This window comes from Myiozetetes cayanensis, unplaced genomic scaffold (assembly GCF_022539395.1).
Source record: "Myiozetetes cayanensis isolate MyiCay16 unplaced genomic scaffold, myiCay2020 scf17, whole genome shotgun sequence".
Classification (NCBI taxonomy): domain Eukaryota; kingdom Metazoa; phylum Chordata; class Aves; order Passeriformes; family Tyrannidae; genus Myiozetetes; species Myiozetetes cayanensis.
Window position 1 is genome coordinate 4,145,111 of NW_026087378.1, and position 17,592 is coordinate 4,162,702.

The following is a 17,592-nucleotide window of genomic DNA, read 5'->3' on the forward strand; positions in this document are numbered from 1 at the left end:
AGTCTCCCCTGACACGAATGGGAATACTGGAGTGTAGGACTCTGTAGAGTTCAGTGACAGTTGAGAGAACCTGAATGCTCTCCCTAGGGTACAGCAGCCACTTTATATTTGAAGCATTTACATGCAAAGCACCTTTATTTGCTTGGTTTTGATACTGACATCCCTCTGACACACAAGTTTATTTCTTGTTGGAAGTACAAAGCCCTAAAAGAATAAAATGAGGGAGTAACAGTGCATCAGGATCTGGACTGTGTTCAACCCAGATCATTCTCCAGGGCATCTGTTTCTTCACTGAACATTTTCTCAGATCTACAGTCTGAAAACACCTACTGAGCAGCTTCACTTTTTTACTTTGAAGTAACAAAATCACGTTACTGAACCCGAAAAGAGAGGAATCATAAAATGTATGTCGGAGAAAAGAGAATTACTGGGAACTAGGGCTGCCATGGGATGCTGTTAGTTCCCACATCAGCACACACAGCTCCTTCTCTCACACTAACGAAAACAAAATCTTGATTTCCCATCTCAGAACTGAAACAAGATCCAACAATAAAACAAATGAAGCAGCAAACGTTTACGATCCCTATCAGTGCCTCTGAAAGGAACAGACTGAGCCTTCAGTTTCAAACAAAGCCACACCAGCACCTCTTTTCTAGCCGCAAAACTTACTCTTCAGAGCAAAAACAGACCTTCAGATGTAACAGCCATAAATCAGGTTCCCATGCCACTGCTTCTACACCATGGTGATCTGACTGATGTCAGCCAAGCTCAGATGCTCAAGGAAACTTCCTTGCACAGCAGTCTGGAGCTGAATTTATTTTTGAAAATACATCAATACATACAAGCTCCGAGGAAGGAGTGCAGGTATTCCTTGAAGTTAAGCTAATCTGAGTACTAATTACAATGGTTTGTATCTTTACGAAGCGTACCCGGGGTACCGTAACGATACATTCTTTACTCTTTCACGCTGCAAAGTCACAAAATTATTAAAATAATTAGTTTTCCTTGGGCCAAGTCTACTGATGCTGCCACTCTGACATCATGCTCGAGTCGGACCTTCGTTGTCCCCGGGGTCTCGTCAGCGGGAATTTTACAGGTATGAAGGCGGGCGATCCCGGCTCCCAGCCCCGGAGGTGAACGCAAACCCAAAGTAAAGCAGAGGGATGCAGCCACCTGCGCGGTTTGCTCTCGCACCGCGAGCAGGGTGTGCTCTGAGGGGAAGGGAGCGCAGTGGGACTGAGGGAAGGGCTGGACGCGCACCTGGAGGATGAGCAGCAGCCTCATCCCCTCTGGTGGGGACTGCTGAGCCCCTGGAAGAGGACCGCGATCTTCGAGGGTTCACAGACAATTTCTCTCACTCCCCTGCACTGTCCGAGCGCCGCTCGGGGGAAGCTGCGGCTCTGCCGAGCGGCTGGGACTGAACGGTGACACAGCCAGGAGGGACATCACCCTGCGCTTCGGTCCCAGGGAAACTGATGACTGAACTCCCCCGCGGCCACAGCGGCGCTCGGGAAGGACGAGAGCAGGTGCCATGGGTGTCACCGTCAGTGCCATGGGTGTCGTCTGCGGTTCTCCTCGCCGCAGCCGGGCCCCTGGCAGTGCTACCCCCGGCCCGTAACACGCTGCGGGCAGCGGCGGAGCTGCCGCCGGCGAGCACCGCATCTCCCGAGCCGCCGCCAGCAGCGAGCGATGGCCCCACTGCCCAGCCCCGCCACCGGGGCAGCGGATCAGACCCCGGTCCGGAGAGCACAGCCGGGGAGGCGCCTACCTGGGGGGAGCGGAGCGCGGGGTCCGCGGCGGGACCGGGCAGCCACCGGCCCGGGCAGCACCGGCGTGCGGGAGCAGAGGAGCCGGGAGCGCAGGAGCCCCGAGCTGTGGAACCTGGAGCGGAGCAGCCGGGGAAGAGGAGCAGCCCCGCCGCCCGTGCGGTGCCGGCCGGACCCCCTTTGGCGGCGGGAGGAGCTGCGGCAGCGCGGGCGGGACACGCGTGGGGCCGCGCCACGGACACGACGCCGCGCCGTCAGGACCTGTCCCCGTCCCCGCCCTGCGGCGGGCAGGGACGGTCCTCCCGATCACCCCACCGCCCGAGCCACTCTGCCGCCCTCGCTCCTGGGTTATCCCTTCTCCTCCTCGAGCCTCGTGCCGTGACTTTTATCGCTTTTGTCCAGGGGAGGGTCGGGCTCTGCCCCCCGTGCCCGGGTGCACACACGCACACACACACCCGCCTCGGGGAACAGCTCACATCCCGGATCAGAGCTGGGTCCCATCCGAGCTCAGCCCCGGTCACTCTGATTTTGGCAAGGCTGAGTCCCGAGGTCACAGCACCGCCCCTGCGCGGCCGCATTCCCGATGAAAGGGTCCCAGAAGAAGAGACACACCACATCTCCCACCCCATTGTCCATACCGTTCCGTCACTGCCTTCTCTTCTCTCATTCCTGAGGGCCAGGAGCAGGTGCAGACTCCCCGGGTTCTAAGGGAGAGCAGTCCTTGTCCCAGGACAGACAGAACTCAGAGCAATTATCCAGCTTTAGCCATACTCTTGTATTACTTAGAGAAGAAGCAACGAGCTGAAACACAGCTTGGAGTCCCCTAAAACTATCTAAACCAAATCAAATTATCTGAAAAATAAACCCATGGACTGGAGAGGGAGAAAGAGGCTGGATTCCTGCAGAGCTGGGCCAGGGGACACCCATTCTCAGCCCCCAGCCCTGAGGTGAGGACACATACCAGGGCTCTGGGGGCAGGTGTGTTGGGACCCAGCTCCTGTCCTGGGAGATGAGCTGCACAGCCCTACAGCAAGGATGGGGATCCAGTAGTTACCACACAGAAATCAAGTAACAAAGTGGTTTACCCATCTGTGGTCGATAGGATAACACGTTCATGCTGCAGGGCATGGTTAGTGATTTATCTACAGTTCCAGCATCAGGGGAGGCCCAAGATTCCCCTCCCAACCTATCAGAGGATTCACCTGTGGTCTTCTGCATGCCCAAAGCAGCTTTTCCTAAATGGACTAAAATTTACTGAACTGAGGATCCTTTCTTTTTGATCTTTCACATTAGTGGTTTAAATGAAATTTGAAAATTTTTTACCTTAAGTCATTAGATTTTTTTTTAAAATATTATTCTTCAGATTTTATTTCCAACAAAAGCTCTTATCCAGGAGGATTAGTGGAACCAGAAGCAGAAATGTTACAGAAGTATTAGTCCAGAGTTGTTGTCTGCATAGTGGGTCATCTGGAGAGTTTCAGGATCTCTGTATGTTGGCAGAAATTAAATATTAAAGCCTAATTACTGAGTAGGCCAAAGAAGCAGCAAATGAGAGGACAGAAGGCAGCTCTTCTGCAACAGCTCCTGCAGAACAGCCAACTCTGCCCCTGGAATGCAGGGGCACCTGGTCCAGCCCCGCTGGGTAACAGGAAAACACTGTTTCCTCGGTGTGTCGAGAGCTGGTGAGGGATTCATTTTCCATGGGAAACAGAGAACCTCGTGTCCCTCAGACAGGGCTTGGGTCTGCAATAAACAGAGAACACACTGAGAAAAAAAACCTAGTAGACATTTCCCTCAGTTTTCTTAAGGAGTGGGGCTTTCCTACTATGTCAGCTCAGTAAAAGGAGGCTCTCAAGCAGAGGGAGGTCTCGAGCAGGGGAATTTTTTCAGTGGGACTAGAAAAAGAAATTCGGGGAAGTGAAGTGGGCTCTCCGAGGCACCCGTCGTGTGCAACAGCCACCCCCAGCTTTCCTGGCTGGAGAAATGGGAGCGCCACGGTGGATCTCTGGTGCCTTCTAATGGAGAGGAGGCACGGCTGATCCCTCTCTTCCGAGAGGCTCCGGCCACCAACCTGTGTGGTCTGCCAGCACACGAACCCCCGGTCCCCAGCCCAGGCAAACTCCCGGGGTCTGCAAAGGTCAGAGGGGGCTGCCACTGCATTAAAAAATAATTTAAAATAATGTTCATTCTCTTTTACAGTTCTAACTATTCAGACAACTATATTTCTGTTTCAAGTGCCAAACTAATTTTTATCAATGGCTTACAAAAACAGAGATGTTTTGCCAGACTTACTCTACGTATTTCCTGGAACCTTAAGTCTTAAAAAAAGTGACATTATACTGAGCAGCCTAACTCAGCTGCAACCCTCTGGTGAACTTTAATATTAGGTTTATCTGCAATGAGTCAGATTTCAATACCCATTGCTGGCATATCTCTGTGGTTAAAGTGGGCTCACCTTAACACACTGCCCACAGCTCCTACTGAATTAGAAGGATCCTGTAGCTTTGCAGGTGGCTGCCCATCCCAAAGCACATATAAATATGATATACATATTTAAGTGAGGTTAAAACTCACTCCAGCCTGTCCAAAGGCATGGACTAGCCAGGACTCCCCTCCAGCAACACAGGCTCTGGGCTGTCTCTCCCACGATCAGGGAGCAAGGGTTTTCTGGATAGGCAAATCTGTTCCTAGTGCCTTATCCCATTCACAGACACCCTGGCCCTTGGTGCAGCACAGACGGTGGCACCTGCACCCACTCTGATATGTGCTGTGGAGTGGCTGCTTCTGAAAACATCTTGGGCATGGTTTTTGTGATGGAAACCACAGTACCCCGAGCCTGCATTAGAAGAGAATTTTTAAATACACCGATCCTAGCAAGATTCCTGTAGGGTCTGAGCTCTGGTTCAGAGAACACGCTGAGGAGTGGCTGATCCTGGCTGCAGGATGTGAAGCACTAGGACTCCTCAGCTAGGGGTCACTAGAATTTAAGACAGAACTGGATTTCAGAGTCTAAAGTGACTGCAGAGGGAGGACATGCTGTACAGAGAGACTACTGGATAAAAGATTTCATATATTAATGATAACATTACCTGCAGCTTCATATTCCTTCTCTAACACTGTTCCTGGTAAAAAGATAGCAAAATCATGGAGAATCCACTGGCAATGCAGAGTCCTTGCCCCTGTCTCCATAATATACAGTCAAAGCACGAGGATCTCCATATTCCCTCCTGTACCAAGGGGTTTCCCTTCACTGCAGCCTTCCTTTCCCACTTAGTTATGCTTCACACATTCCCTTCCTTCAGCTCTATTTACAGCTGGAATAGGGGGAATCTCTTTTCTGATATGGATAGATGCAAAAGGAAATCTACCTCACCTCACTTACGTATTTTCCTTCTTTTGCCACAATGAAGACCACCTAATCTTCATTGTCTTGATTTTTTTAAACCCTTTCCATAATATTTATACTGAGAAAAACAACTAGGGGGAAAATGTTTATATGGAAACAAAAGTCTTAAGTAAAGCTTTAGGTAAGTTTCTGCATAAATAAATGTGTACACAAATCAACAGTGAGTGCATGACAGCTCTCCTCCAGCAAGCTGGGATGTTAACAGTGACTATAACAACTTCTTTGTGAGTCTGTTCTTATTGTGGTGAAATGGAGCTCGTTAATTAACACTGGGTAGTGGTCACTTGAGGTGTCAGTAGGTGGCTGGAATGTAAAAGTATTCCTGCTCCCACTCCTTTCACTACTATGTATCGTAACCTTTCCCACTGGGACAGCATCCCTGCTTACATCACCCACTCCCATCAGCATTCCCAGCCTGTTGTGTGCAGCTTAAATGGATGCTCTCCCACTGCTCCCAGCATTAGGACTCATCCAGTTCCAGGGCTGGATTCAGTGCAGTTTGCAGCAGACACCATAAAATTAATCAATATCCATGTTCAGCATTTTCCTGGGCATATCTGATTCTTAAAAGAGTTCTTAAAATTCTTAGAATGAAAAGGCATTTAATTTGCATGCTGGCAAGAGAGAGACCAAGTGCAGGCAAGATTGTTGTATACATCAATATCACAAGACATGTCCTTAATTAGTGAAATCCCATCCCTACAGCAAGAACTGACATTCTAAGAGAAACAACTCCAAGAACTACAGGTGATGTCTACGTGGTCCACAGAGAAATTTCAGGAATTAAGTCAGCAATAAACCTTCAAAAACACAATACCTTTCTTTAAATCACCCCTCTCCAATATATCAAAGAGGGGCTTGGTTATTTACAGGCTTTTTCCCAGCCTGGTGTCTGTAACAGCGTAGTGCTTGTGCTCTGGGAGTCTGGGGGTACCAAGGGCTGAGAAACCCTGACTGCTGCTGTCAGCACTTCCAGCACAAAGCAGGAATAAACCATCCCTGGTGTCAGTGTGAGAATCACAGCAATGAGGACAGGCACAGATCCTGTCAGAGTCTGTTGGGCAAAAAATATACTGAGCTACAACGTTTATGACAGCGAAGATCTGAGACAGAGCCCTGCAAACCGCCCAGATGTCAGAGACTCACTGTCACTCCTACCAAAGCTTCTGCCCGAGCTGCAACAAGCACCACAGAGCCGCTGGAAAACAGTCATCTCCCCACTGCCTGGGTGGGGTATTTCATCCTCACCCTCCCCTTTACTCACAGCTTTCCCTTGGGTTTATTTCCTTCCATACAGACTCAGACATTAACAACACAGATTTGAACCCTGACAGAGACTGCACTGCTCCCTGGTGACAGACAGGTGCCACCAGAGCTGGCACAGCCCCTGGCAGGGGACTGAGGGCTCCATGCCCTCTCTGTCACAGGCTGCCTGGGCAGCACCTGGGCTCAGGGATACTTTTTGCCGGCATAGACAAAGGCCTTTTTTCAAGATACTGCTGCAGGCTGAGGGAGGTAGTTCTTGGCAGTGATTAATAAGGCTTTGCTGGTGCATCTTTAAGCAGCTCTCATGTTATTTCTAGGCCCACAACAAAATTCCTGGCAAGTGTACACCCAAACAGAAAGGACTGCTTGAGTAAAAACTTAGAAGGTGCTGATTCTGTTATTCAGGGCACTTTGCATGTATCTGTCAGGACTGAGCTCCCAGAGAAGGCAGGATGCCAAGCCACTGCAGACCGAGATTAAAAATGGAAACCAGGAGTTCTGGATAATTGTTCCCTATGTCCTGGACATGTGTGAGGCAGTTACAGCTGTAAAAGCTGTGTGTGTAATCATGTACTCATGACCTTATATATACCTGGCTTTTTGTTTGTAAGTGCCTTAGTATTTTGAAGAATTCAGATGTACAACTTCACATTCCCACTGCCAAAAACTCTTCATTAATGTCTTCAGCAGCAGCTGTTCCTGAGAGATGCTTTGAAAACATGAAGAAAATGTCATCAAACACATGGTTGTTTGTGGTTTCTTCAAAACAATCACATAAAATGAAACAGATGTGTTTATAAGCATAAAAATCTCTGCAAAACAGTAGTAACTGAACAGCATTAAAGTATCAGACATTCATTACACACATGGATGTTAAACTGACATTAATAAAGCTGCAGTGTGAGGCATTTACAGGTTAGCAGATGTAAAAACATGAGGGTCAAAGGCATGGGATTACTCGGGAGGAGAAGTCAAAGGGAGGCAGCACTCTTTACCAAGAGCTTGGCAAGACCTGGTTTTGTAGTTGTAATTTTTTTTCTTTTTGCATTTTCCTGTCACATTTTGTAGCTGTTTCCACTGTTCAGACACCTCAAGTCAGAAATTTCACTAAATAATATTCCACAATCTGATCACCTCATACCCTCAGATTCCAGAACTTTTCATACTCTTAAAGCTTCATTTTCCCCCCCTCCCATATTTGTCTTGAATCATCCAATAAAGCTCACTCTTGACTTTGTAGCTATTACATATTCAAGATGGTTACATTACTTTTGATATATACCTGTATTAATATACCAAAAATTAAATAAAATCAGACAGAAATCTCACAAAGGCATTCAGATAGGCCGTGGCATAGTCCATATAACTCAGTCCTATCTGCTGATGGACATTATCTGCCAATCCCATGTTTTCCTTTTCTTTTGCAGGGAAATAACAAGTCTTGATAGCACGACCACCTGGCTGAGCCCAGTATCACACCTGCTGAGTGTGAAACACTCACATTTTCTGTGACACATATCACCTGTGTGTAAAACAGGTAAGATGATATTTCCTGTCCTCATGGCTCCCTTGTGCTGCTTTCTTCATGTCTGGAAATGCTTTGACATAAAACATGTTAGGATGAAAGGAAGCAAGTTGTCCTTTGAGGCAGTGGATTTTTTTGTTGAACAGTGAAAACTGTGTTGCAGAAAGGGAAATTCTGCTGAGCTGTCAAGAAAGCAAGGAGCAACAGTAGACAAAATCCTCATTTCTCTCAGAGAGTCTTAACACAGAGTATTGTTGCAACAGCAAGCACAAGTGAGAGCTCTACAGCTTAAATAATAGGACTTGCAATAGAAATGCCCGTAGTAATTTTTTAAAGCAGCTACAGGACACTTGTGATTCCAGACAGATTTTGATTTACAGTGTTATGATGTGCTGTAAAGCAGCTCCATGCTGCTTGGGTTCATTGCCAAGCAGTTCACAACTAGCACTGACCACAAATGGGGACAAAATTTCTTGTGGTAGTAGGGGCAGTTCTTTTTTCCTCTGTTTCGCTCCCTCTTTAACAGTGCTGGGAATGACTAGGGGCATTAGTATTCTGATGGAGAGAGGCTGTGACAAAGACCATGACTACAGGGCCTCCTGACTGCTGTGCTGCTGCCAGTGATGTGGAGGGGACTGACTCCGATGGCTCCGTTTCCCAACAGCCCTGCCCTGGCACGGAGGGAACAGACGGGCGATTCATAACGCGGGCACGATGCTCTCAGCCTCACAGTGCTAGCTTTGCACTTTGCATGGGAGAATGATACCAGGTGAGCAGATATTTATCTTCATGCAGGGACTGCAGATATCTGGATGTGCATGTGTGTGTGTTTGTTTAAAAAGGGACACTTTGATCGTATCTTCTTTCTGCGTGTGTTTTCCTGGCAGGATTTGGAAGCCTCATGCAGGATGTGCTGTGGTGCTTCAGTCAAGTAAAAGGAACTATAGACATTGGGGTGACAGAAGGTAAGTTTATTTTTCCTTTTGTAGCTGTGATCAAAAATAATTTGCCATGTACATCTCGCCTGGCTGGTGTGCAGGGAGGTTGTTCCGTGGCGTTGGGAGCTGCTGGCACAGAGCTCAGTAACACTCCTTGGTTTCTGCCCTCCTTATGTATTTATGTATCTGGAAGAGATGTGTCTCTCAAATTAGCTACTGAACCAAGAATTTATTTGAAGGCATCATGGCTTAAACATATCAATAGCCTTTGAAATAGAATTCCTTTTGGTTTTTAGCTGTTATTTAGAGAGTTTTTCAGGGAATTGTGGGACAGCCTCTCCCACTATAACCTCATTTACTGGAATCAGTTCTGGAACTGAGAGAGAATCACAGATTTACAGAATCATGGACCATTAGATGCATTTCTTCTACTTTGTTGTGATCCTTGAAGTGTGATGACTTCCTTAAAAGCACAGTCTTGTAAGACTAAGAGGACTGAGTCAGCCCAGGCCTTTGACAGTGGAGTTCTGACTAATCCTGGTGGGAATGTGGGTTTTCCTGGAGCACTGTCACCTGTCCCATTTCAGTGGCAGTTCTGTTACACTGCTTTTGCAGAAGATGTTTTTACTCTGTAGCCACTGGAGACTGCAGTAGGGCACAACACTCAGGAGAATATTTAATCATTTTTAAATCTCTGGAGAAAAAACCCATCACAGCAATTAAAGCCAAAATATTATTTGAATTTTTTTTCCCAAAATTGTTTGCAAGCATTTTGAGATTTTATTGTAGAATCTGCAGATCTTTGTAAATGATCAGGAGTACTTGTTTGCTACTTTAGGATTAATGAAATGTTAGGTTGCTTCTTCTTGCTCACTATTCTTGTCTTAATGTGAGAAGTTATCAGCTGAGGGTTATAAGCTTTCTTTTTTTACCATTGGAGACTCAGTGCTGGAGGAATCCAGAGACATGATGACAGGATGACGTGATTTTTTTCTTGGGGTAACCTGGGCTCACAGAGGAGTAAATTCTGATTTTTATCTGATGGATAATACTTAAAAGCTGTATTCAGTGAAACCAGTAACAAAAAGGTGACCATTGGTGTGTTGAATCTGGCCAACTGGTACAAACTTTATCACCATGACTGAGCAAGAAGCTTAGGAGAGTGTTAGGTGTGGGATGGGCTTTGGCTCTTGTGCTGGTTTGTGCTTGTATCTGAATGTGCGTGTGTGTGGCTACAGATGTATACACACATGAATTAAATCATAAATGTGGTACCACAGATACCTCACCTTCATCAGAAGTTCATCCATAACTTGTTACTATTATGTGAGTCTTTGTGGCACATTTCTGACCTTCAGAACTCTTAGCAACATCCAAGCACCCTGAATTTGCACAAGGTGATTTCATTAGTAATTAGGAAGCATGTAGTTGCGTACAGCCAGGTGAAAGATGTTACTACTGTGTTTACAATGTTCTGCACCTTTGAGACGCAGCAGAGCCTCCCTCCTTCAGCAGGATGGATTGTCATTCTGGTTTTCAAATGATACTTCAAATGTTGCCAATAATTCTGCATTAATTCAGTGCTAATTGCTTGCTCTTTTCCACACACGTGAAGCCACACGAATAGATCTACACAGACTTTATAATTTTGTTCTTTCCTTGTTTGTTGCTTTCCTTAACTTGAAGAATGGTATCACAGTCCACGGTACTTGTCTCGATGACACCACGGGTGTAATGGATCCTTTAACCGACGCAACTGTGGGGATGAATGAGCTCCCTTGTGCATACATGGGAGGCTGGGACATCTTTCAGCTGCTCAAACACTGATTTCAGTGTTAAACGTGAAGTACATGATGTTGCTGATCGCCGTTGTGGTGTCCCAGTGCTTTGAACTACATTTCCTTGCTGCCAAAAGGAAAAAAAAAGTTTTAGAGATCTTTCCCTATTTTGATGCGTTGATAATGAGCAGTCTAGTGTAGAAAACGGATTAGCGCAAACCCGAGAGGTGAAAGCTCCTCGGGGCTGGCGCGATGCGGGGCTGCTCGCTCGGCTCCGGCTCCGGGAGCGCGGCAGTTTCGGGACACGCGTCCGCCTCCCCCGGGATGCGCTGGGACAGCCCCGGCCCGGGGCCCTGCGGCTCCTGCGGGGCCCGGGGGTGTGTTTGCGGGCGGGACGGGCTTAGTCAGCGCTCCCGGCCGCGCCGCAGCCGATGCGGCGGCGGGGCCGGGCCGGAGCGCTCCGCTCCGCCGGGGCCGGGCCGGCAGCCCGGGGACCGGCCCTCCCCGCCGGTATCGGTCGGTGTTTTAGCTCGGCCCGGGGCGGAAGATGAAATGCTTCTCGCGGTACCTCCCGTACCTGTTCCGGCCGCCCGGCGCGCTGCGCTCCGCCAGCTGCCACGCGGAAGGTACGCGGGGGCGCGGGGGGAATGCGGGAGCTGCGGTGGCGGTGCTGCACGGCTCCGGCTGCGTGTAGCTTGTAGATGTGGCCTTTAATGCATCCGGATATTCCCGAGGAAATGGAACCATCCTGCCGGGCTCTGCCCGCCTCCGGCTACCCGAGCCCTCTCCCTGCACCGGCAGAGTCTGTTTCCAGGTCTTGGCGAAAACAGCTCTGCAGAAACTGGGGAGAAGGAAATGTTCTCAGCAGTGTTTGAACTTTGCGTTTCCAAGGTAGGGATGCAAAGTACCGGGGCAGTGTTCGCCGAGACTTCCGTGGGACTCTCCCACCGGAGAGCCCTTTCTTGCGGATTCATCCCCGTGTGATGGGGTGTGGGAGCTGCCGGACGGGTCTGCGGACCATCCGCAGTCACCCAGCAGCTCTGCGGGATTTACATTCCCAGCACGGCTGCTCCCCGTGTGGAACCGCGGCGGCTTTCCACATTTGCCCTAAACAAAATCAGTCAATGAGGGAAACCACCACCCTGTCACCCAGGTTTCCGCAGACCCATGAGTCTGTGTGCGTGACTGAAGAACCAACCTGATCCGAGAGGAAAATCCAGGCGAACGCTGCAGGGATGTGGAGTGAAAGGGGCAAGCAGAGAGCACTTGGCAGCAGCTGATGACGCTCCAAGCTGAGTTATTACATTAACTGGGGTTTCTATAGTTCAGTGCAAAGCAGACAGTATAAACTTTTTTTTTTTTTAAAGTTTCTCTGAAGTTCTAAGCAGACAAAATGATCCCAATGGGTAACTAGCTATGAAGTTATTTGAAAATTTCTCTGAAGTTTTCTTTTGTTTTCCTGTTGACTTTGTCCGAAGGCACACAGTCTCTTTAAGATATCCTGAATAAGTCACTTCTGGATTGTTGTACTGGAATAAGTAATTCAATGGAGAAGCAGACCTTGCTGTTTTAGGGGAGGTCATATGAGACTACTGAGAGAGAAAAAAAAATAGAGAAAGAATGTCACATCAGTGTAGCATCCACTCTTCTCCATTGAGAACAATATAGAAAGAATGAAATGTGAACAGAACTGTTTCTTAGACCCATTATCAGATGCATATAATAAACTTGGGGTGAAACTGATGTTTGGGAGAGTTTAAAGGACCCTGTTCCAGGCTTCATCAATAGCAAAACCAAGAAGACAACCCAGGTAAGAGTAGTGTCCTGCATGAAGAGGCAGCAGAATAAATAGATTTTTTTAAAAATCAATGGGGTAAATTTGATGTATTTGACAATGAGTGTTTCTTTCAAGGCCTCTGAAGAACGGCTGGCACCGCGCCGGGGCTGCAGCTGCGACAGAGGCACAGGGCAGGGACTGTCCCCGGCGAGCCTGGGCACGGGCCGGTGGTGCAGCCCCACTCTGCCCTGCCCCAGGGACAGACAGTCCTTGTGCCCAACCTCCAGCATGCCCCGAGGGAGGGCACAGCAGCCCGGTGTAGTGCCCACTGCTGCTGCCCCAGCCCACAGGGAGCTCTCCTCCCACCAGCAGTCCAGGTCTGTCCTGCAGCAGTTCAAACAGAAGGCGAATTTACATTTAATCTTCAGGAATTACGTGTGCTTCCAAATTACAGGCTGCGTGTCTGGAGGGCGAGGGAGGGCACGGATGAGTTCTGATCTTTGCTGCTTGATAAGTCAGAGCAGCTCCTCCTTTTCTGTAGCTCCTATGTCTTTTCCTGTTTGGAAGTTATGATAATTCCCAGACCATTTGGATGAGTAGTTCCCTGGCTCACAAATGCTCCAAAGAGCGGAGCAGTACCCGTGTTTCAGTAGCCCTGCGGTAACTTTCTGTTTGTTTTCTCTGAAGCCTTTTACAGATTTCTGTTTTTCCATGTCTCCTCAGTTTGTAACCAGGCTTTGAAACAGCGTTTTGGAGGTTCCAGTGGAGGTGACATGAAGGCCAGGAATGTTTAATCACTTATGTTAGAGCTGATATTAAAGCTTAGCTCAAAGGTGCCCTTAAGCTAGAGGGTTAGCTTTGTACGGGTCTTTAACATGAAAGCTCAGCCAGAGGCACCTTAAAACTAAGCTCTTTACCTTGGGGGCACCTTTAGGCCAAGCTTTTGGCCTTTGGAATATTTTTGAGTGATATATGTAAAAAGTAATAATGATTTCCTCATACACTCCAGACAGCAGATTCCTCCATGGGTGACCACAGGGTGTGTTCAGGTTTCAGTCGGATCAGTGGAATAGGCCAATTAACAATGTGAAGGAAGGTCTGCTTGGGAACCGTTTAAAATGTGCTGTAAAGCTCCTGGTCCCCAGTGCCACCCTGTCAGTGGGACAGAGCAGGGACCAGCTGGCTGGTGGCCGACAGGCTCCTCCACTGCACTCAGTCCCTGCATGGTGTGTCACAGGGCAAACCCCAGTCCACATGCTGGAGAGCTCTCACACAAAATCCTTGGCCTGCAGGCAACCTAAAATAGCCAGGTTTCTGTTTTGAAGACTTTACCTTTGTTATTATGATGACCCTCACACTTACCACCAGCTTGTCAGTTTTGTTCCTGCTGTGTTGACCATGGGTGGGTTGATTTTCCTGGTGAGCCATTCCAGTGGCTCTGACTTGAGTTAATCAGGCATCAGCAGTTGGGAGCTTCACTGAAGTCCTGAATGACCCTGGAATGAAACCCACATAAACTGAGTTTGCAGCAGCACTAATCCTACAGGATGGTGTGAATTAGAGGTACAGTATGGTTGTGTAAGTATGCAAATATGGTTTGGTGTAACTAATAGTCTATAATTACATGAAGAGAGGCCATTAGTGTAAGGCTGATGGAGGAGAACACCAAGTTAAGATTGAGCTTTCCACAATAATTGCATTTCCTGATTTAGCTGTTCTGCAGTTTCTCATTCTGAATTGCCACATCAACCCTCTCTTTTGAGTGAAGAACATCAGACTGGCTCTAATCACAGGTCTTAGATTAATCAGGACTTGCACCATGTGCAGGAGTCCAACTGCCTGGTCAGTTTGTTCCACAATAGTAAATGAGGTTAATTCTGCGTGGTCACAAAGAACTGGATTGTGGCTTGGGGAAAAAGGGCAAATTCCCTATCCAAAATACAAGGCATAGTGTCAAGCTGAAGGAGCACGGTGTGTGGAAACTATTCCTCCTCCCAGTGAGCTTAAGGCCTTGTTTCTGTGACACCCATTTCTCTTCTTTCATTCCTGTTGGCCTGAAGGAGGTGAATCCCAGAGCATGGCCCCGCTCCAGGGTTGGTTCCCGGTGTGAGGCGGGCCATGTGCCACAACAGGGACAGGAGAGGAGAGTTGTTGGGCTGCTTTAATTTGAGACACGATGAGCTGTGTCCTGGCTGGGCATGGCAGGGACGCTGCTCAGGACCTGGCAGGATGCCCAACCCGCTGTTTGTTACCGGGCTGAGGTGCTGGTGTTCAGGCTCAGCGGTGATGCAGGTGGGTCACTTTGTTCCCCTGGGGAGGGTCAGGGCACCTGTATTTTTGTTGTGGTATCTTGGGAGCTGGAAATACCTTTCCTTGGCTGCACTGATTTGCACTTTTTCTTACTCTGTCCACATCAAGGCCTTTTACCAAAAAAATAACAATTTTGTGTCTGCTGCTGCTCCTTGTGTGAGTGGGTCCCACCCCTGTATGGATGCTGGGCTCTGAGCTGGGAGCTCATGGCTGAAAGCCGGATAAATAGGGATGGAGGTCTGAGCTCATTCTGTGCTCGCATCAGTTCAGGATGGAATTTTTTAATTCTTGTGAGCGGCATTTCCAAACCTCTTAATGCCACATAAAAGTGCTTTGTGTCTGTAAGTGAGCTCTGATAGTATAAACATTTCTATATTGAGGCCATGATTACTCACATGATCTTACACTGCTATAAGTTTACAGCTAGAAGTGATAGAACTGTGCTGAAATAGTTTGGTTTTTTTTAATGGAGGAAAAACTAAAAAGCCTGGTAACTCATAGGCTCAGATATGGCCTGACTTGGAGCTCAGCTTTAATTGTTTCAAAAGTCTATGTTTTTGCACTAATTTTCCAGGATGAAACATGACCTCATTTGTGTTCTCTTAAAGATGTTGGGTAGAGGGTGGGGTTGAATTTGGTTTAAAATTCTCATAAGCATGACACTGAGCTGCTGTTCTAAATGAATTAATGTTCACATCCCACTGCCACCCTTCTGAGCATCTGAGTAAGCCCTGCCAAGGGGGTTGTTGGGGGGTTCCCTTTGGGTGGGCGATGGGCAGGGCCACAGAACTTGTATGGGTAACACGGGGTTGTCTTTGGTGGTGATAAACTGGAATCAGGCCGCTGTGTGGGCTGGGTGAAAGAAACTGGGACCAGTCAGTCCTTTTAGGCTTTGCTCTTTAGGGACACTTCTTTGTGCTGGATGGCCAAGAAAGGGAAAATTCCTGACCACAGAGTTCATTATAGAGAGTGGGAATGAATGTCGAGCAGGAGGTGATTCTGCTGAGTTAGGAGTCTTTAAAGTTTTAATTAATACAGTTGAAATGGTGGCTCTCAATTAGCCCTGCCACAGGAGGGGGGTCATGGGGGATGCGTGTGGTTTGCTTAAACAGCTCTTTGAGGGTGTTGAGTGCTAAAGCTTCGTCTCCAGGCCTCACCGCTGCAGATTTTGTCTTAAAAAAAACAAACCAAAACAAACCAAACAAAACCAAACCAGATATCGCTTGTTCGCGGGAGGCGAGCTCCACCTGCGGGGAGGTGTCACTGCTGCACAGGCCAGGGGCTCGGAAGTCGTGCTCAAAAACACACCTGGAACCACCTGCGCCCGGCCCCGCCCCGTTATCCCGCCCAGTTATCCCGCCCCGTTATCCCGCCGCGGGCGCGCTCCCGCCGGCTGCCGGGTGGTGGCGCGCTCGGTGCCGGGATCGGGGCCGGTGCCGTTGCGGGTCTCGGTGCCCTTGGGGGTCTCTGTACCGGCCCCTCTGGCTCCGTCCTTTGGCCTCTCCCCGCGGGGCTCTGACTCCCCGCCGCTCCCGAGCCCTGCGGGGGATGCTCGGGGCGGCCCGGACCGGCCCTGCTGCCCCACGGGGCGAGCGCTCGTCTTTAACGACAGAAAATGTCGCTGAGGGCTTTTCGTTTGTTACTTTGTTTGTTCGAATCAAAAATACTTTCAGTTGTGGATGCTCTGCCCTGGCGCCGGGGGATTTTGAAAATGATTTTCCGTGTCCCGCAGTTTGTGGTGGGATGCTGCTCCCCGTCCCGCTCCCGTGCTGATCCCAGTCCCATGTGACAGGCCGTCTCTTCAGGCTGCCTGGAGCTCAGGCGTCCTGCGATTTTCATGTCAATCCGGCTTCAACAAAAGCAAAAGCCGAATTAAGAGCACGTTTCCAAGGCTCTGGAGATATTTCCATTCTGTGACTGTATTTCCCTCAGTACAGATGGGTTCAGCTGTAGCTTCCCAGCGTTCCCCTGTTGTCTATATTTAGTTAGTGCTTAAATCAGCACAAAGGTGCCTTCTGTCATTCCTCCCACTCGGAAGGGACCTGATGGAGGTTGCAGGGAATTGCTTCAGAGTGAGAGGGGAGAGCAGCTGGCGGGGGCTGAGCTTCAGAGCAGATCTCGGGCTGCCTTCAAATGGAGTTATTTTAGGCTCTCTTGGGAAGGCAGGATGGTGAGTGTGGTCAGAGTGACCTACCTGTAAGAAAAAAAAGAGAAGTTGTCTCTACTTGTTGTTCCCCATCACGGGCAGCTTTGCCTGGGTATTGGTGGGATTGCCAAAACCATTCCCCTTCCCAGGGCTGGGGCAAGGGCAGGTGTTTCCCCCACTGTTTGGCACAGCTCAGCAACTCTGGTCAGACACAGAGGCATGTTTAGCTGCTGTCCTGGCTTGGCAGACCCGGTGGGAAATACCCAGAGACAGCCTGCAGCCCCTCAGGTTTTGGGTGCCATCTCCCCCAACCCCACCTAGGAATGTCACAGGCCACAGGGCCACGCATGTGACTCAGTGAAAACGTTCACAAAAACAATAGGGTTTTTTTCTTTTCTCTGCTGGCAGTTTTGTAGAACAAGATCACCCAAAAGGTCTCAGAAATTCCATAAATGTTTTGATGCTGTAGTGGAGCTGTGCAGGTGTGATTTCTGTACATGAGACCCAACTCTTACCATGAACTTCTTCTGTTACACCAGCGACCCAACAAATCGTGTTTGATATTACACTCTAAATAATTTTTTGATGTGGATTATAAAAGAAAACCAGGCTGTCAGGGGCTGATCTGGCTATATTTGGAAAATAAACACACTCAGCTTTGTAAAGCCATATGGTGGATT

At 48.6% G+C, this 17,592-nt stretch overlaps 1 protein-coding gene across 1 annotated transcript in view; it reads left to right on the top strand.

Moving 5' to 3' along the window:
- The first annotated feature begins 8,626 nt into the window (after nucleotides 1–8,626).
- PPP2R2B (protein phosphatase 2 regulatory subunit Bbeta) overlaps nucleotides 8,627–17,592 on the top strand; it is a 66,056-nt gene continuing 57,090 nt past the window's right edge. The window contains exons 1-2 of the mRNA XM_050311813.1: nucleotides 8,627–8,732; nucleotides 8,851–8,928. Coding sequence (XP_050167770.1) covers nucleotides 8,723–8,732; nucleotides 8,851–8,928 — 88 coding nt within the window. The 5' untranslated portion in view covers nucleotides 8,627–8,722. The remainder of the gene's footprint in view (nucleotides 8,733–8,850; nucleotides 8,929–17,592) is intronic.